Consider the following 20,158-nt stretch of genomic DNA (forward strand, 5'->3'; position numbering starts at 1 on the left):
TGAAGGAATGTAATCTCTTATAAACTTGGGTTCAAGAAACCAATTTTACACACACATAAGAGGTGGGGGATTGGGACTAGTGAAGGAATGTAATCTCTTATAAACTTGGGTTCAAGAAACCAATTTTACACACACATAAGAGGTGGGGGATTGGGACTAGAAAGCAGTTCATCAGACAAATAGTTGGGAGTTTTCATGTAAAGTTAAATATGAATCATCATTGTGATATGGCAACAAAAAAGCTAATGCTGGCTGAGGCCCAATTAGGAGAAGAATGTGATCCAGAACTAGGAAGATAATAGTCTTGCTGTACTCTGCTCTAAGCAGACAACATTTCAAGTCATGTCTTCAGATCAGGGCACCACAGTTTAGAGAAAACACTGTTAATCTGGAGAGTTACCAGAAGGGAGCAATCAACATCAGACTATCCTAATAATTTTTCAGGCTTGGTTGAAGAAACTAGGACTCTTTAGCTGGGAGAATACCAGACAGAGCTACCTCTAAAAAGCTATTACACAAAAGAGTGATTAGGGCAATCCTACTGGACCACTGGAAGGCAAAAGTAGCAGTAATGGGGTGGAAATTATAAGGAGACAAATTTAGACTCGATGTAAAATAAAGCTTCATAACAATTAGAGCATTCTAAAATGGAATGGACCATCTTGGGTGGTAGTGGATACTTCTTGAAAAGGATGAATGATTATGTTTCAAGTATGTCATGGTGGGCATTCTCTTTCCAGGATGGCTTAAACTACATGAGCTTCTTAAGGCACTGGAACTCTGTGAACACTGGCTTTGGAGTCAGAAAGGCCTGAATTTGAATCCTGCCTCAGATACTTATTGGCTATATGACCCTGGGCAAGTCACTTAAGTTCCTTCAGCCTCATTTTCTTTGAAGAATATTGATATTTTGGTCAGTTTTGAATAACAAATAATGGCCAAGATTACAGGATCACAGATTTAGAGCTTGAAGGGGTGTATTTTGAGTCACCTATCCCAACCCCCTAATTTGCAGTTAAGGAAACTGAGGCCCAGAGATATCAAGAGATGGATGAAGACCCATGTTAAACTGAGTCACATAGTGAGGTTAAAGAAAAGCCCATTAGCAGTCTATATGTTGCATTGGTACCCCTGTAAAGACCTAAAGGACCATTGCTTTCCATGAAAAATGTATGGGAGAACATGAATGTGATTCACAGTAGATGATGGAAGACTTGTGATCTCCACTCTGCAAAGCAGCACCCACGTCAAGATGACAAACCCATTGAAGTGCTGAAATGTAATTGTTGAATTAATAAATGAATGAAAAGAAGTAGATGAGGATAAGAGAAGAAGGATTCGAAAGTTCTGAGTGTTTCGTTTTGGGTTTTGTTTTGTTTTGTTTTTTCTAAGGGAGAAACTAGAGGAAACCCAGTCAGGTAATGGATTGTTCCTTGGAACATCCAGCAGATGGTAGCAGGATGTCAGGGGAAGGTCCCTTGCTGGCAGGAGAATGAAGGTGGCATAATTATAAAAAATAGAAAATGTACAGTCTCTGGCCCTCAGAGAAGGACGGCTTCCCACCCACTATCCTCTCCGATTCTCTTCATAACCTCTTCTTGATATAAGCTAGAAGTACCTTCTACCATGCTTATCTTTTGCTGTGGGATTGATGCAGATTTGGAACAGATAGAGCTTGATTCCTAGTCTTCTTTGCCCCATCTCAAGGATGGGGGGCGGTAAAGGTTGTGGTCTCCAGGACAGGAAAAGAGAAAACGGGCAGATTCAGCTTAGATCAACAGTGTGACCTTCCCTCACCCAGATCCCAGGCTCATCCTTTGGACCCTCTCCTAACCCCTACCCCCACTCCCGCCCCAACATATTTTTAAAGTTGCCCTCAACTTTTTCACTTCACTTTGACTCCAATACATACCCGCGTCTTCACCCCATTTTCCAGTCCCCCACTCTGCAAGTTCATTCAAGATCTAGGCTAGCTAAATATAAATGGAGGGAACCCAAAAAGGGAAAGTGCGTGTATATGGAAGAAAGGGAAGAGGATGGTAGCAAGTGCTAGGGTTTGGAAACACCCTTTATGGACCTGACTTACCCTGGACAAATTCTTCCTTGTCAGCTTTGCCCCAGTATGCCCGTCAGTGTCCGGAGAAGGGGCAGAGGGGTCCAAATTGCGATCCCTACCCTTTTCCCTCCCCTACTCTTCCAGGCCCCTCCAGCAGGCTGCTCCACCCATGCATTCCCGCAGGTCTGGAACAGGAGCCGGCAGGATTGTCTAGGCAGAGGCTGCCAACGTCCCTCCCACCTTTCCACTTGGCACAATCCCCGAAGCCACTCCACGCCCCCCTGCGTGCCACCTTCTCTTGGAGTCCACGGGGCGATGCAGGTTGGAGTAGGGGGAAAAGCAGCAGCGTTCTCCCCGTCACAGACCACGTCTCCCGGTAGTGGGGAAGGGTCTGCACGTAGATCAGTCCTCCAGCTAGCGGGAGAGGCTTCAGAGACTGGAAAGACCTCCTCCCACAGCCCCAGAGAAAGTAGAAGGCAGGGGAAGGGGGTGGAGAAGAAGTCGGAGAAAGGGCGGGCGCAGTGGGAGGGGTCGAAGAGGGGGCGGGGGCCGGGCGACGCTGGGGAGGAGCGGGCGGCGGCGGCGGCTGTAGCAGCGGGACCTGGACTGGGGTCCGCACCAAGCTCAGCGGAAGGTGAGGGAGCTGTCCCTCGCAATCCTTCTGTTCCCCTCCTACCCTGGACCCACGTCTTGGACAGCTGACTGAGCCGCCCTTCCCTCTGCGCCCGAGTACAAGCTCCCAACTCCTCGCTGCAGGCACACAAGCCGTCATCGAGCTGATCTCGGCGGGTCGCTGTGGCTGAGAACTTGGGGGAGAAGGGGCTCTGGCCCCAGAGCCAAAGGGGAGGGCTTGGGCAGCGCCGAGGGAAGTCCCGCGCCCTGCCCTCCCGGGAGAACTGCAGGTACCGGGAGGCTTGGGGACTTGGGCTACCTCCGCCTAGGCGGGAAGGTGAGCCTTCGAAATGGGGGAGGGGGCATGGAAGGGACATCTGGGGGAAGAGAGTTGGCCCAGTCAGAGGAAGGGTCGAGAAGGCTTTGCTCGATGGTGGGCTGGCTGCCCAGATGGGCTTACATGATGGTTGACTGCCCAGTAGGGCCTCTGCAAGATCCGAGGAAGTCCTTCAGATAGGACCTGGAAAGAGACCTGTCCTGAGTTTGTTACCCAGGGATTCCCCTTTCTTCCAGTTCTGGGCTAGCCAAAGGGTCCAGGACCTGCCAACACTGTCCCCTCCCCTTTCAACTTGACAAGAGTGCAGAGCCTTCTTCCTGCATCTGCACCCAAAAGCAACCCTGTTTTTAATTTGAGGAACCTCAGAACGGGTGAAACTGATAACTTATAACCAGATCCTCCTCCATCCCTCCATTACTCTGATTCGGGGCATCTATTGAAATCCTAAGTGGGAAGGGGGGGTGGAATGAAGAGGGGAGGAGCAAAGTAGTAGTTATATCTTATGTTGCTCCTATTCCATATGATGTACCTTGCCCCACCCTCAATTCAAGCCCTGGAGGTTGAGTAGGGGAGACTGGAGACATTGCTTTTGCATCCCCTACACAATCTGAAAACTTAAGCTTCAGTCTTCTGCCATGTCCACACCCCAGCTCCACTCCCCTCTCTTCCTGGCTTGGCTCATCCCACCCCACCTTGGCAACCCAACACTCTGGCACCCTGGCACCCTGTGCCCGCCTTCCCCTGGGGGTGGTGGCAGGAGCCCAGCAGCACAGTTGGTGTTGTAATGGCCCTGGCATTAGGCTGAGAAAGTCAAGGCTAAATCTTTTCCCACCCAATTGGTTCCACCCTTCAGGGGAAATTTGACTCAGGAGGGAATGTAGGAGTGGAGGGCTGCTTCTGAGACTGGGGGCAGTTTGTAGGAAAAGGTCAGAATGCCCAAGGCCTATTTCCAATGCTGAGATGTGGGGCGAGGAGTTGAGATGGGATATTGATACCTTTTGAGGGGATCACTTAAAAGCATGGTGTTCTGTTGTGGACAAGTCAAGGTTGAGGGGAAGCCTCCCTCAGTACCTAGAAGGAATTCTAGCACTGGGATTCTAGTTCGATGCCCAGGGAGAAACATGGCAAGTATGAATGCCTGAGGATTAAGGGGAGATGATGAGGGGGAGGAAAGCAAGGCAAAAAAAAAAAAAAAAGGCCCTCTGGTGTCGTCTCCTGCCCAGAGGTTGGTGTCCTCAAGACAATGAGTAGGTAAACTGAGGAACGTTTAGGAGCTTCAGGGCAGAAATGGGAGGGGAGGCAACAAAGCTACAGACTCCCCCTAACCATTCGATTCTCCCCTGGTCTCACCTTGCTTTCCCTGCTCAGGCCCCTCTGAGAACACAGGTGGACACAGATTGAAGAGAGGAAAAGGAGGTGGGGGCCACTTGTGAGGGCTGCTATTCTGAGAAATAAATTCAGATGCATGACCAGAGACACACACTAACACAAGAATGTGGGGAGACCCCGTCATCTACCAACAAAAGCACATGCTTTCATACACACACACACTCACACACACAACTGCCCCTTGCTCTCACAGAAACCCCCTATGGCATACACCCATTCTCATACACAATCTCTTACAAGATGCATGTTTTTATATGACCTCTCTTTTCTCACATCCATACACTATCATAGACGTTCACAGACCAGCTTACACCAGCTTTCCTTCACACACATTTACTGCCCCCAAACACTTACCCAAAACACTTTCCTATGCTGTCACACCCACATCCACACCCACTTAGTTTATGGTGATCTCAGCTAGAAGGGACCATACAGACACCCCACACCTCAAAAGCTGCCCCTACCAGCTCCGCCCCCCCCCCATTCTGGGAGTGGGAGGTACATATGTCTACAGATGCTGCTTGCTCTTAGTATACTGTGTTAGAGACACTCTCTGCAGGACAGACTCAGAGCCTCAGTAAACATCATAGAACTGGGCTGTGCCCTACCCTGCCTCTACTCCCCACCTCCCAAACACACAAACAAAAGAAAAATAAATCCATATTTCTTCACCTCCCTCCTGCTCCCCAATTAGGTTACGAGTCTTACACATGGGTGATATTAACTCTTCCCCATGGGCCTCTACTAAAAATGAGCTGTTGAGGAGGAGGGACATGGAGTGATGACAAGAATTACGGAGAGGTTTTCCAAGGTGGAGATTAAAAGCTACAAGCTTACAGGGCTGCACTGATCAGGGATTATATAGGAATTTCCTGAGAGTTTAACAGCTGCAAAGCAAGACCCAGGAATGGCCCTATGGTGCTGACCCTCCCACTCTGATGCCAGCAATAACAGGTGGGAAGCCCTTCCTAGTTTCAGAACCAGTCATAGATTTACTGTCCCCATATTTTTCCATTTGTTCCTTTCCCTGCTCCTTCTCCCTACTCTGTCCCTGCCCTGGGATCCCCTCTGGATCACCATATTCCAATGAAAGGGTGAAAATATGGCTTGGGTAGCAGGACTTATGGTTTCCTTTACAGTTCTGTCATTGGTTATGTGTCCTGAACCATACCCTGACCTCTCTTCTTCCTTTTTTTTTTCTTTGTGGTTTCCCGTATCCTCCCTACCCAGGGAGACAGTATGAGAGAAAACCAAGTGTTATCAAGGTAACAATCTCACCTTCTTGGGAGAGAGCATTAGCAAATCCCAGGATGAAGATTATTTATTGTGCTGTTTATTATTTTTGTGATTACTATTTTCTTAGTCATGCTCTTGATGCCTTTAGCTTCTCAATCTCAGTTCCCATTCTATTTATGCAAAATTTCAAAAATTTCAAAGTCATAGAGAAAAGAAACATTTCAGTTGAAAATTTTGGGGGAAAAAACTAAAATAAATACAATGCTTTTTAAAGCACCTTCTACAAATCTAATGTAACTGTTATTTTAGGAACTTTTAAAGCCATATTAATTTTAATTGGGTTCTTCTTAAAATTATCAAGTTTGCTATGTTAGACTTAAATATAGTTAATGTGGGCAGTATTTACACATTAAATATTGGAATCTACTTTCACATATTTTAATATGATATAAATGAGGCTACAGGCTGCTAAACTTTAAGGAACATATCATCTCCTATTTTTGTTTACTTTTATAGTAAAACCCCAAAAAGGTTTCTTTTATTAATATAGCATTTTCCACAATTTCAAATAGAACTAGAAAGTAACATTTTTCTTAATAAATAAGGAGGGGAAAAACAAATGAGCTCATTAGATTTACTTTTATCACAAAAAAAAACCTCTATCCAATCAGTCTCATTTTCTGTACTATCACTATCAGTCTTTTCTGTTTCTTCCAATGCTCTATTTTTTGTATCTTCCTGGCCTTCTGAAAACTGAACGTTTGCCTTGATTGAGACAAGCCCCTCTACTTCACAAATCAGTACATTTCTTGAATTGGTGTAGATACTTCCAAACACAAGCCAGTTTCTTTTATGGATCACAGAAGAGTCTGAAACACAAAAGAAGCAAAAGGAATCATGGGCTTTTGTCCTGTAAGGGACTTGGCACCATGTTGTAGGAGTGATTTGCTTGGCAGAATCCCAACTTGCATTCCTTGACCAAACACCTGAGGACATTGTCTATTATGCTCCAATGGAAAATATCTTTCCAACATCGAGTCATAAGTGGATCGCTTGTTTTGCAGCCTAGTTAAAGGCAGGACTGGCTTTGTCATCACTTAAATTTCTGCCTTTGAATCTTGGACCAAGAAATTTGTAGTTGTGTTGATTAGCTGGCACCAAAAATCTCCTTTCTTAATGAAGTCTTTTACTTAACTTTTTTCTGTACCAATAAGTAGGGTTCCATGTCAGGTATCAAAGTCCGTTGATGTTTGATAAAGAATTGACAAGGAATGTCTGACAAAAGAGCACTGTGGTTCAGATACAGTGCTTGCCTTAGAAATTTCGTGGATTTCTGCTGCTGAATGCTGTCATCCTCAGTAAGCAAAATGCTCTTCCATTTCTGGGTATTGTAAGACTTTTACTTCTTCTTGTAGAGATACTCTAGGTTTTTTTTAAAAGTATACTCTCCAAGGACAAAAAGTTGGTGTGATAGAAAGGAAGGAGTAATAAAATTAGTATCAGAGGACCTGGATTCGAAATCCTCACTCATCTGCTTAATGTGACTGTGGACAAGTCACTTCAACTTTCTAGTTTTCAAGTTCCTTAATTTATAAAATAAAGGGATTGATCTAGACTAGTTCTTAACTTTTTGTGTGTGTACCATGGACGCCTTTTGGCTGCCTGGTGAAGACAATTGAGCCCTTTTCAGAATAATAGTCTTAAAGGTATAAAACAAAATACAAAGGGTTTCAACAGAAACCAATTATATTAAAATATATAGTTATCAAATTAAAAAAAAACAAGTTCACGGACCCCAGTTTAAGAACCTTTGGGCAAGACCATTTGTAAGGTCCCTTCTGGTTCTTAATCTATGATACTCTGACATTGCTGATTTCTTCCATTTGTGCTTTACTGAAGAGCCATGTCACAAATGCAAAGATCCAGACCCTGCCCGTGGGCCTCCCTGGCCTGCATTCAACTTCCTACTGTCAGAGATGGTCTAGGAACCTTTGCTTTCATCCTCAGAATATTATCACCTTGTGTCCTTGAACCCAAGATCCAGAGTATACCTCAATTTTCTGTCACCTTAGAACTCCGAATTCATAGAGCCAGTAAAGGAGGAAGGAAAGAAGAAACAATCATTTATTAAGCACCGACTATGTTCCAAATAATGGAATTATTTGTGATAAATGCTTTAAGAAATATTATCTCATTTGATCCTGCCAACAACCCTGGGAAGTAGGTGCTAATCATTATTGCCATTTTACAATTGAAGAAACTGAGGCAGAAGTTGAAGGACTTGCCTAGGATCACACAACTAGTCAAATCTGAACTCAGGTCTTCCAGACTCCAGGCCTATCACTCTCTCTAGTGTGCCACCTAGCTAAACCTAATTAATAGATCATTAATTATCTACCTCTCATCTTCCATTGCCACTGTCTCTAGGTCCCCTTTCTTTATATTCTCTTTCCTTCTTTCACCTCTTATTCCTGTCTTCACAAATTATGCCCTGCATAAGAGAAGTAGAAGTGTGTAAAGAAAATCCAGAGCTAAATAACTCTAAATTTTATAAGCTACCCTATACTAAAATTTCTCCATATTATATACCATTTATTGGAGGGGAGAGGTATAGATACATAATGACCAACAAGAAATTATTGTACCTAAAAAGAATCCTTTGGGAGTTTTAAATTAGGATGCAGGTGAGAATGCAAACCAGAGACTAAGCTAGACCAGATAGACTGTGAACTCCTCAAAGGTAGAGACTCACTTTTGCTTTGTTTCCTCAATGTATGGTACATAGTAGGCACTTACTAAATGTTTATTGAGTGACTGATCAAGAACCAAAGGCTTTCAGGAACAGCCAGTCTAAGAAGTGAAGTGGCCATAGGAAAGCAAGGACTTAGAATGGAAGTATCACGTTAAGGCTATCCCCATGGAAAACAGGAAGCCTGATAACAGGAGTTGTTGGCAAAATGACTCTATGATATAATCGTCCTTTTCAAAGCTCTGCTCTTTTATCTCAGCAAAACGTGTGGTCTACCCTACCTCCTTGGTCTAATGTGCCAGCTCATGACCACATTTGTACACATGCCAGGCCTCCTGGCTGTCCTGCTGTGGTTCTGTGGGAATAGACACCAGCCCGCCCCCTAATATAAAAGTTCAAAGTTCTAATATAAAAGTTCTAAGAGTCCATAAACTTTAAAATATAAACATATATGTGCATATATGTTTGATAACTGTATTTCAATAGAATTATTTCCTTTTCTAATCCTATTTTGTTTTATGCATTTAAAAACATTACTCTGAGATATGTTACCTAGACTTCAGATTGTCAAAGTAGTCTATGACATAATAAAGGTTAAGAACTGTTAAAAGTTGAGGAATCTTTGCAGGCATTTTTATCAATATGGAGCTCCAATTGAAATACAATCCTGGATAGTGTGCCCTTAAAACTATGTGTGTTCTAGGGCATCTAGGAGATTCAGTGAATAGAGCACCGGCCCTGGAGTCAGGAGGACCTGAGTTCAAATGTGGCCTCAAACATTTAACATTTACTAGCCGTGTGACCTTGGGCAAGTCACTTAACCCCAATTGCCCTGCCTTCCCCCTTCCAAAAACAAACAAAAAAATCTATGTGTGTTCTGCATCTCAAGTTAGTGTTATCTTGGTAAAGAATTAGTGTCAGCATGGGCCCAGAAGAAGGCTTAAAGCAATTTCATTGTGTTGGGGAAAGTACTAGGTATAGATGAAGATATCATTGTGGTAACTACCCTTCTTTGATTTAATAGGTTTTGAAATGTCTAATTTATAACAAACCAAAAGGCAAAGCCTGATATTTATGCAGAACCATTCAAGCTCTAGAAGGCCATATTCCATTCATCTGCTTTTTATATCTAAACCAAATCACATACATCCTAAAGGATATAAGCAGCGTCTCTACCAACTTATATATAAGGCTCAGTATTAAGAGTAAGTGATGCTAATCTCATATGGTGATAATATTGAGCATTCTATAGTCATGTGTTACTCTTTCTTTTCCACAAATGATATTGGGTCCTTGAAAGGGAAGGGACAGAGTACAATGGACCATTTCTTTCTTCTCTTTGCTCGAAACTGCCACTGAGCTACTATCTCTGGCCTAGTCAGTGAACAGATCTAGCCACTCAGATTTGGAGCTTGATATTAATCACACAAATGCACAGTCTACATGAGAGCCATTTCTCTGCCTCAGTTGTATTAAATACAACAAGAAAATTCTTGTGTGAAAGTAGGAACTCTGGCTCAAAGTCTGGCTAGGGGCAGCCTATACCTTCTCTAGATCAGACTCTTGTTGCTGGAATAGGACCAAATCCTGAGAAATAGCTGGATTATGCAGTATCAACCACTATTAAGAAAAGAGGATTGGAAGTTATATGCAGATGAATATTCCACATTGTTTCCATAATAAACTCCATCAACTTTTGTGGGTCTGCATGTCAGAGAACTTCCAGCATACTTGCTTTGTCTAGTGGAAAAAGCCAATTATCACTGTCATGATAATCCCAGTAGTCAGTTGCTACTACTTCTGGGGCCATAGGCAAGTCACCTAATGACCTCAGGACACAATTTTTTTCTGTTTAATATAGTACAATGGAAGAAGTATTGTCTCTAGAGTCAGAGGACATGGGTTCAAATCCTTCCTCTGAATTCTGCTACCTGTATGGTTACACTTAATAAATGTTGAATGAATAAATGATCCTAGGCAAGTGAATAAAACCTCACTGGGCTTCAGTTTCCTCCTCTGTTACACCAAAGGTTTAGGTCTAGATATATGATTCTATGACATCAGTGCCTGTATTAAGTCCATTAAGTTTATGGGGGATGTTGGATTTATCAGAGCTCAGACCCACAATAGCCAAATGCCTGGCAATTGGATCTTGAGTGTCCAGAACAGATGCACCATGGTGTCGACTAGGAAGCCTGGTTGACCTGAGCATGTGTGGGGAAGGGGTGATACTACAGCCCCTCCACCCATGGTGACTGACAGGTCAATTTCCAGGCTTAGTGGAGACTTGAGCCTGGATAATAAGGGTGGGCCAGATCCCACTACCCATATTTCACTGACTGCTCCCAATCTTTGCCATTTATCAAATTCCCACTGGGCCGTCCTAAGGAATTCTGGGGCATTTGCCTCAATTTCAATTGCAGCCAAAGACAGGTCTTAATGCAGCAGCACCATATCCACCTGCCATAATTCAATATACCATAGGATCTAGAGCTGGAAGAGACTTTAGTTCTTACCTAGACTAATTCCTCATTTTACAGTGAAGGAAGACTAGACCCAAAGAGAAGTTACTTGCCAGAGTTACATAGGTAATAAATAGAAGACCTAGAATGTATGGGTGTAGCTAATGTCTCCAAAACTTATTCATTAGGACTGGAATTGTTGTTATTCAGTCATGTCTGACTCTTCATGACCCCATTTGGGATTTTCTTGGCAAAGCTACTGAAGTGGTTTGTTATTTCCTTCTCTAGCTCATTTTGCAGATAAGGAAACTGAGGCAGAGTTACTGACTTGCCCAGGTTCACACAACTAGTAAGTATCTGAGGCAAGATTTGAATTCAAGAAGATGAGTCTTCCTGACTCCATGGCCTGGCATTCTGTCCACTATACCCTTTAACTGCCTAGAGCTGGGAGCAGTCTGCTGCATTTTTTTCAACAGAAGTCTATGAATTGAAAATTATCTTTTTGATAACTACATTTCGGTATAATTGATTTCCTTTGTAATTCTATGTATTTTATTTTATGCATTTAAAAATATACTGAGAAGGGTCCATAGGTTTCACCAAACTTCCAAATGGGTCCATAGCACAAGATAGGTTAAGAGCCCTTGGTCTATATCAAGTTCTGACAATGTCCAGAGGGGGCTGGCATAGTCCATCCTTGTTCTTTGCTCCTGATAGAGCTAGAAAATACACTGTCTGGAAGTATGGAATTCAAGGAGAATGTCAGATACCTCCTTGAACTTCAGAAGAACCCCACTACCACCACCACATTTTTCAATGAGGGACTTTTTCCCATGAGAAAGAAAATGGTTCAGTAGGAAACTTGCACTGTTTGGTAGCATGGAAGAGAAGGAATATACAATAAAAGTTATATTGGTCAGGGCTATTAACAATCATCAGGTAAAGGTCAAAAAACAACTTACTCAGAGTCAGGAACTTTGGAAGATTTTGTGCCCACCAAGGAAAAGAATCTAGGGTATTCACTGCTGGAAAACAAAGCAACTGACCCCATCTGCTGCTGGAGCCAGCTGCTTGCTTGCCAGTGGGTGACAGATACCCCCTGGCTTATGGCCACTTCCTCAGCAGTCTGCTCCAAGGTTTGATGCAGCCCTTTGCTAGGGTTTTTAAAGAGTGGCAAGGGTTTAGCCATTGTGTAAGTAGCCAGAATTGGAGGTAAGGAGTCAGAAACAGGCACCAGATGATAAATATATTGAATTTCCCACATTGGGGTTGACGAATGTCAGTGATTAGGTTGATCACCAAGTTTGACTGAAAACCACTTCAAGTGGGGACAGGGCCCAAACTGGCATCCAGGCAAGATCATGAACTAGAGACCAAACTGAATCCATAACCAGAGTTTCCATGGAATCCCCAAGTCCAAGAGATGATGGAAGCAGGAAACCCGGCACCATAGCAGAGGTTTAAATCAAAGAAGTCTAAATGGAAATCAGGAGGCTCACGCCTACAGGTATCAAAAATGACTATCAGATGCAGTCTTCCTCCTTCCTCTTCAAATTTTTTTCCTTTTGTCAGGGTAATATCTATGCTCAGCTCCTCCATCTTGTTCTGTATCTGCCCTTAACTATGTATGTTCCAGATTGCCTTCTTGCCCTGCCAAATTGGTGATTCTCTTAAAGGGGCACCCCAGGCTTGCAGCCATGACCTCTGCCCACCTCAAACCCCTTTGGAGGAACAGTCCATCCCTTGGAACATACCTCATCTAAATTTGAAATTGCTTACTTGGACCCTCTGGGTCAGGTCACTGGCCCATTTTCTTAATCCCAGATTCAGTCTCATCCCCTTAGGAAATCTCCTTGTGATTTGTGATTCTCCATACACAGCCCTTTGGCTAAATAGATATCTAACCTTATCTTTTCCCTTCTTTCCCATAGGGATCCCCCCTGTCAAAAAAGGAGGGAACTGGAACTTAGGAATGGAAGGGACCTCCAGAATTACATAGTCAGGACTTCTTATCTTAGGGTCTATTGACCTAAAGGGGGTCTGTGAATAAATCTCCAGGGTCCAAAATGAATGGGGGAAAATACATCTTTATTTTTAACTAACCTCTAAGTAAAATCTAGCATTTCCTTCAATTATGAATGTAAGCAATAAAACATTTTGAGAAGGGGACCTATCCATAGGCTTCATCAGACTGTCAAAAGGGTCCAGGACACAAAAAAGAATACCTGGTCCATTCCACTCCCACCCCCTGCCCTTGTTCTTTCTACCAGACCACACTAGAGCAGATAATTCCAATAGTTGTGAATCCTAAATAGAACAGCTTCCATCACCTCAAATTCAGAATAATTCAGCCCTGACACACATCACTGCCCACACTCACAAAGGGCACCCCTCCCTTTTCAGGCTTCTGTGTCCTTATTTTATTCTTTGCATTCTTTTCGTCTTGCTCCCTCTTGAAGACAGCAGCTGTGGCAGGAACAGCTTTGATTTGCTTTGTAACTAAATTCATTTGCACCTCTGAAGTTCTTCTGGAGTCTGTCCAACTTCATGACGTCAGCACGAAGCAAGTTTAGGCCATGGGATGTACATCCTATTGCAGTAACGTCGGTATTTATCCATTTTGATCTCCCATGATGCTTTCACATTTATTTGCATAGCCAGTCAGCAAAGAAAATACGCTACCACTCCCAGTCTTCTGCCTAGCATTGCTTATTTTACAGTTGATGTACTCAGCAATGTTATCTGTTCTCTTCTCTTTCTGCATTGAGGTGTGATCATGAAGTTTATAATTCTTTTTCCTACACCTGTGCCCATCCTTCTGTAAGTACCCAGAGGCACGGTGTTTCATTGATTCTCTCCTCTACAAATGCCATTACCTGTTCACATTCAGACTCTGGAAGGGCCCCCTGGGCAAATGGAATGGTGGTCTTAGTCATTTGCAAACTCCTCGCTGGGCTATATTTTACATGACCCACATTATCTGTTCCAGAAAAAAAGGTTGCTCTTGGGAAAGATTAATTCACTTTCTCTCTGGTTTTCAGATGCCATCTTCTCTATGAATGAACTACTTACTGAATTGATTGCAATTTTCTTTTTAAGGATGTTGATTGAGAAGCCATTTGTGATGCTGCTGATATTAAGAAGCCACACTAGTACCTCTGGGCCAAGAACATTGGAAAGGATGACTTGCATTTTCTTCATAGTAGTCCCCCTCCTTCAAACTAACCAAAAATAATTTTTAATGGTCCAATGCAAGGGTGTTTAATGATCTTAGTAGCCTTTGGAAATGCATCTTTAATCTGACAATATTTGCAAATCACTCTCTCCCTCCCCCTTCAGGATAGCTTGGAGAGCAGAAACTCTTATCCTCACAGGTGAAGTTGGCCTCACCATTTGTTTGAAGGTGGGGAAAATAGTCTAACTGCTAATCTACAGCATGTAGAGATATGTTTGTGGTATTTTCTTCCTCAAGGTCAACTATAAACAACTTTACTTTTGTTCAGTCATTTTTCAACTCTCTGTGACCCCATTTGGGGTTTTCTTGGCAAAGATACTGGAGTGTTTTGTCCTTTCCTTCCCCAGCTAATTTTATAGATGAGGAAACTGAGGCAAATCAGGTTAAGTGACTTGCCCAGAGTCACTCAGCTTGTAAGTGTCTGAGGCCAGATTTGAACTTAAGAAGAGTCTTCCTGACTCCAGGTCTGACACTGTATCCACTGTGCCCCCTAGCTGCCATCCTTACAGAGCCAGACTCACCTAGTTGTTAAGGCTGACTAAATGATTTCACCATATAAATCTCAAATGAACAAATACTTGGTTATCATTGGCATACTTTGTGAGAATATAATAATGTACTTAAAATATAATTTAATATTCCTTATTCAGTTATGTTCAAAGTCTTACCATTTCAATTAAGAATCACACCTTTTTGAGCTTCCTTATAGGCCTCAATAGGGCCAGGTAAAGTCAGCCATTGTCTCACTTCCTTTTATAATCCCAAATCTAACTTTTTTCCTCATTTATCCCTGAACTGAGCCTTTCAAATAATCAGGAGAGTTAACTACAGATTTCTAAATTCTACAGGAATAAATGGACGTTCCTTCCAGCATTCACTCCACATTCCCTTTGAGACCTGATCAGGAAGAAATCTCCAATTTTTTAACATTTTTATTTAAAGTTTTGAGTCCCAAATTCTCTCTCTCTCATTCCCCTCCCACCTTCCTGAGACTGTAAGCAATCAGATATAGGTTATACATGTGCAATTATGTAAAACATTTCCATATTAGTCATTTTGTACAAGAAGACAGATAAAAGGAAAAAAATGGGGAAAAAAAGTGAAAAATAACATGCTTCAGTCAGTATTCAAAAAATATCACTTCTTTCTCTGGAGGTAGATAGCATGTTTTATCATTAGTTCTTTGGGATTGTCCTGGATCATTGAATTTCTGAGACATTCACAGTTCTTCAAACAATATTGCTGTTACTGTGTATGACATTCTTCTGGTTCTGTTCACTTCACTATGCATCAGTTCATGTGAGTCTTTTCAGATTTTTCTGAAATCATCCTGCTTATCATTTCTTATAGCACAATAATATTCCATTACAATCATATGCCACAGCTTGTTTAGCCATTCTCCAATTGATGGCAACCCTTTGATTTCCAGTTCTTAGCCACAACAAAAAGAGCTGCGATCAATTTTTTTGTACAAACAATTCCTTTCCCCCTTTTTCTGGATGTCTTTGGGATAGAGACCTAGCAGTTGTCTACTGAGCAAAAGTCCACTAGAGGACACCTGCAAGCAAAGAAAGTACTAAATCATTCTGTTGAATGGTGAAGCAAAAATAAACCTGCTCTTCCAAAGGGAGGTCAAATTGTAATTGCTTGTCTTCGATGTAAGCATCTTTAAAAGCATGATACTGCAGATTGCTTTAAATGCTTATCTTGGAAGCAGCTGCATGATGCAGTAGACCATGTTAGACATGGAGAATGGAAGATTTGAGTTCAAATCCTCCCTCACGCACTTACATGCTTTGTGACCTAGACAAGTCATTTAACCTTACTCAGGCTCAATTTCCTCATCTCTAAAGTAGGGATAATAATAGTTCCTCCCTTGCAGGATTGTTATGAGAATTAAATGAGATAATAATGGGTAAAGCAAGCTTAAAGCAGTATGTAAATGCTAGTTATCATTCTATTGCATAGGTTTGAGAAATAATTGAGGAGAGGAAGAAATAGGTAGCAATATAGAAACACCTTTTCCTAAAATTTTTATTACTTTTTAAAAATTCAGTATTTTTCAGTGAAAAAGATAACCCAGAAAAAGCTGCTTTACCAATAAATCTTTATTTTTTTTACCTACCCTCACCCCTTGGGGTTTTCACATCTCTGTTCCTTTCCCCTTCCATTGTAGGCTTTGGCACGACATGGTCTCTCATCCCTCCCCCTACTTGCTTCTGTTCATGTGTTCCCTTCTTCCACCATGCCCCAGAGCCTTTCATTCCTCCCTCCCTCCTGCTTCACTGCTTCTCTGAAACATTTTAGGCTGCCAGGTCTGACAGCAAAGAAAGAGGGCCCTTTGTGTCCCTAGTAAGGAATGACTGGGGGCAGTTCCATACCCAGCTGCCCTTACTTGCTAAGGAGCTTCTAGGTTTCAAAAGGTGGTTGGGGGGTGGGGGGAAGAAGAGAGTAAAAGTCAACAAAGAGGCAGAGTCAGAAAAAAATCTCCTTCCAGATGAGCATAAAATCAACTGAGATCCCACCCCTGTGTCCTTAGAAAGTAGAGATGGGGTCAGGTTTATTCCATGTCACTGAGTAGAAAGAAATGAAGGCACAGAAATAGGGCATACTGAACCTTGGGTCCAAATTTTCTTCCATTTTGAGTGAGTTCACATTGGCTCTGGAAAGTAAACTCACTCCCTACTAAGACCCTAAGTAGGTTTGCAAACATCTTGAGCCTTGGTGGGTACAATGGCTCATTAAGTCTACGATCTACATCAGGGAACTGTAGCTTTCTCTCTCTTCTTTTCCCCTGCCTTGTGTCTCCTCTTAGGGAGTGAGCTTGGATAAGAAACCACCCAGGTCTGAGGGAGCAACAGTCCCACCCAGAAGTGGAGATGTTGACTAGGACAATGGTGAAAACCCTGAAGATGCCCCATGTCAATTAAAGGGGCCGCTCAGCCTGGGGACAAAGTGGGGGATATGGTGTGGATCTGGGTCCTCTTCCTTATAACTCCAGCTTTAGCCCTTGAAGGTAAGAGGGATGGGCAAGGGATGAAGGAGGGATAACTCCTCTCCCCTTGACAAAGATAATAGGAAGAAGTATTGATGCTTATAGAGAGAGTAGAAAAAAAGGGGTAAGGAGATATTTTAAAGGAAAATGGAAGTAGACGGAGAAATCCAGGAAAGAGAGAGAAAATTTGATTTATATGTTATGAGTGGGAAAGATGATCCGTGGTTGGAGCTTCTCAAGAAGCAAAGCTGGAATGGGTTGTGGTAGGGATGCCATGTTGGGACAGAAAAGAGGACTAGAAGGCTTGTGACTGCTTGTCTTTGGGCAGAGGTGTTGCTGGACACTACAGGAGAGACATCTGAGATTGGCTGGCTGACCTACCCACCAGGAGGGGTAAGTGCTTCCCCCTCAGCCCTTTCCCTAGAGGTAACTCCATATCTATCTGGAGTTCAGCCTTATTACTCTTACCTACCTGGTCCCATCTTCCCAATTCCAAAACAGCTCCAGCTTCTTCTAGGACCTTTCCCCTGCAGATCTCATGGGTGTGAAGAGGCATCCAGATTTAGAACCAAGTCCTCTGGGGAGAGGTTAAGGGGAATAACTCCAATGAGCAGAATGAAAAAGACTACATCCTTCTGCATGCTTCTTTGAGGGATGAATTTATGAAAGCATGAACTAACTACGGCCCCTCCTGTCCTGCCTCCAATACTGCTGAATTTGAGCATTGAAAAGGTTCTGACCTGGTCATGCTCCAAGCTCTTTTCCCTTTCTACTAGAAATGCTGGAAGACTAAAGTGACCTCTTCTCCCCCTTCCTACCCTCCTTACAGTGGGATGAGGTCAGTGTCCTGGATAACCAGCAGCGCCTGACTCGAACATTTGAGGCATGCCACGTAGCAGAGGGCCTAGGCCTTGGACAGGACAACTGGCTACAAACCCATTTTGTGGATCGGCAAGGGGCCCATCGGGCACATATCCGACTCCACTTCTCTGTGAGGGCATGTACTAGCCTGGGAGTTGGTGGAGGCACCTGCCGTGAGACCTTTACCCTCTACTACCGCCAGGCTGAAGAACCTGATGACCCCAGCCATGCATCCGCCTGGCACCTTGGGCCGTGGATCAAGGTGGACACAATTGCTGCTGATGAAAGCTTCCCTGCTTCTGCCTCTTCCTCCTCTTGGGCAGGCGGGGCTGGGCTTCAGCTCAATGTCAAGGAGAGGAGCTTTGGGCCATTGACCCAGCGAGGCTTCTATGTGGCCTTCCAGGACACAGGGGCCTGCCTAGCCCTCGTAGTAGTGAAGATATTTGCCTATTCCTGCCCTGCTGTACTTCAGGCCTTTGCTTCCTTTCCTGAGACGCAAGCCAGTGGGGCAGGGGGGGCTTCCCTGGTAGAGGCAGTGGGCACCTGTGTGGCACAGGCAGAACCAGAGGATGATGGAGTGAGGAGCAGCCCTCCTAGGCTTCACTGTAACGGTGAAGGCGAGTGGATGGTAGCTGTGGGAAGCTGCCATTGTCGACCGGGGTACCAGCCTGCATATGGAGACAAAGCCTGCCAAGGTGAGACAGTCCCCTTCTCTAGGATGGGACAAACACCTGGAACTGATTGGCCTACCTGAGATCTTCAGGTTTACCATCACCCCCCCCCCCCAAACTCTCTGTATCCCTATAAAGCTCTGGTCACTTAGAGATAGGACAAAGTTCCCTTGGTCTACTAATCCTGCATTCCATTCCAATATTACCTTAACCTGAAATTCTGCCTTTGAAGGCCTTACACAGCCCCTTTCCAGGACATCAAGGCTGTGGAGAGACAAGGATGGATACTTTTGCCTTTTGAAGAGATGTGAGAATAAGGAAGATAGGGATCAGACTGACCAAACTCTGGATTTTTTCTCTAGCTTGTACCCTCTTTCCCTGTTAGTGTAGGTACATGTGCCTCAGTTTTTCCCTCTGTAATGTTTGTGGTAGAGAAGTCCTTGGGGTAGAGGACCAGAAAGAAGGAAGGGCCATGACTGGGATGATAGTATAGTGGAAAAAGCAATAAATTTAGAGACCAAGGAGTTTGCAACCTAATATCTCCATGACCTTGAGGATGTCACTTAAATACTCTGGAACTCCATTTTCTCATTTGTAAAATGGAATTAATGATAATTGTTTTGCCTAACTCATGGGACTATTGAGGGGTTAATGAGAGAACATGTGCAAAATACTTTTTCAAGGCTTAAAGAATTCAGTAAATATGAGCAAAAGGTAATATAACTAGAGAGTCTGGAAGGAGCTGAGTGCTGGGCCTTGGAGGAGGCAGGCTGGAGGAGGGAGGGGGCCCATGGAGAAAGAATTAGAGGTCCAGAGCAACAGGAAACTCACAGAGATGGATAGTAGGATGCCTGGGTTCTCTTTGTGGCTCTGGCCCTTAACTGTGGACTTCAAAGAAAGTGAAACATTCTACCAGCTTGAGGGGTTGGGAATGTGATTGATTGGGAAGGGAAATCCTACCCCCAGGAGAAGGGTCTTTCACTGCTATAAAAGAAGAGATCATGTGGGGGAAACGTGAGGTGAGAGGGTGGGGGAGAGGTAGAGAGGGTGGAGAAAGTGGGTATAATGCCTTTACTGTCTTGTCTGCCTCACCCCAGCCTGCCCCATGGGCTCCTTTAAGGCTGTGACTGGGGGTGCCTCCTGTACACCCTGCCCCTCCCGAAGTCACACTGCCATGCCTGGTGCATCGATGTGTCCTTGTCTCAGTGGCTTCTACCGATCCAGCTCCGACCCCCCTGAAGTTCCCTGTACTCGTGAGTCACTTATCACTGAGGGGAGGGATGGGAAGGTAAATGGAAATGGGAATTGGTGATAGCAGAGAGGGAAGGGGAGAGGATGAAGAAATTGTGTGTGGGGGAAATAAATGAGGAGAGAGGGGGAAGAAAGAAAGAAAGAAAGAAAGAAAGAAAGAAAGAAAGAAAGAAAGAAAGAAAGAAAGAAAGAAAGAAAGAAAGAAAGAAAGAAAGAAAGAAAGAAAGAAAGAAAGAAAGAAAGAAAGAAAGAAAGAGGGAAGGAAGGAAGGAAGGAAGGAAGGAAGGAAGGAAGGAAGGAAGGA

General features: G+C 43.6%; 2 protein-coding genes across 12 annotated transcripts in view; one reads left to right on the forward strand and one right to left on the reverse strand.

Annotated features, from left to right (window-relative positions):
• LOC138160691 (anionic trypsin-like) overlaps positions 1 to 2,490 on the reverse strand; it is a 64,739-nt gene extending 62,249 nt beyond the window's left edge. For 6 of the 7 annotated variants that reach the window (XM_069087419.1, XM_069087412.1, XM_069087409.1 and 3 more), the window contains exon 1: positions 2,087 to 2,490. The gene's annotated coding sequence lies outside the window, so the exon portion shown is untranslated. The remainder of the gene's footprint in view (positions 1 to 2,086) is intronic. The other variant, XM_069087407.1, reaches the window with a different exon arrangement.
• A 105-nt stretch (positions 2,491 to 2,595) lies between these two features.
• EPHB6 (EPH receptor B6) overlaps positions 2,596 to 20,158 on the forward strand; it is a 23,859-nt gene continuing 6,296 nt past the window's right edge. For 4 of the 5 annotated variants that reach the window (XM_069087423.1, XM_069087420.1, XM_069087422.1 and 1 more), the window contains exons 1-5: positions 2,596 to 2,958; positions 16,892 to 17,092; positions 17,400 to 17,464; positions 17,901 to 18,627; positions 19,701 to 19,856. In XM_069087423.1, coding sequence (XP_068943524.1) covers positions 16,996 to 17,092; positions 17,400 to 17,464; positions 17,901 to 18,627; positions 19,701 to 19,856 — 1,045 coding nt within the window. In that variant the 5' untranslated portion in view covers positions 2,596 to 2,958; positions 16,892 to 16,995. Of the gene's footprint in view, positions 3,006 to 16,891; positions 17,093 to 17,399; positions 17,465 to 17,900; positions 18,628 to 19,700; positions 19,857 to 20,158 lie in introns of all 5 variants that reach the window. The other variant, XM_069087421.1, reaches the window with a different exon arrangement.

Source organism: Petaurus breviceps, unplaced genomic scaffold (assembly GCF_028583685.1).
Source record: "Petaurus breviceps papuanus isolate PSGF00001 unplaced genomic scaffold, PetGlider_PUasm1.0 181, whole genome shotgun sequence".
In the NCBI taxonomy this organism is placed as follows: Eukaryota; Metazoa; Chordata; class Mammalia; order Diprotodontia; family Petauridae; genus Petaurus; species Petaurus breviceps.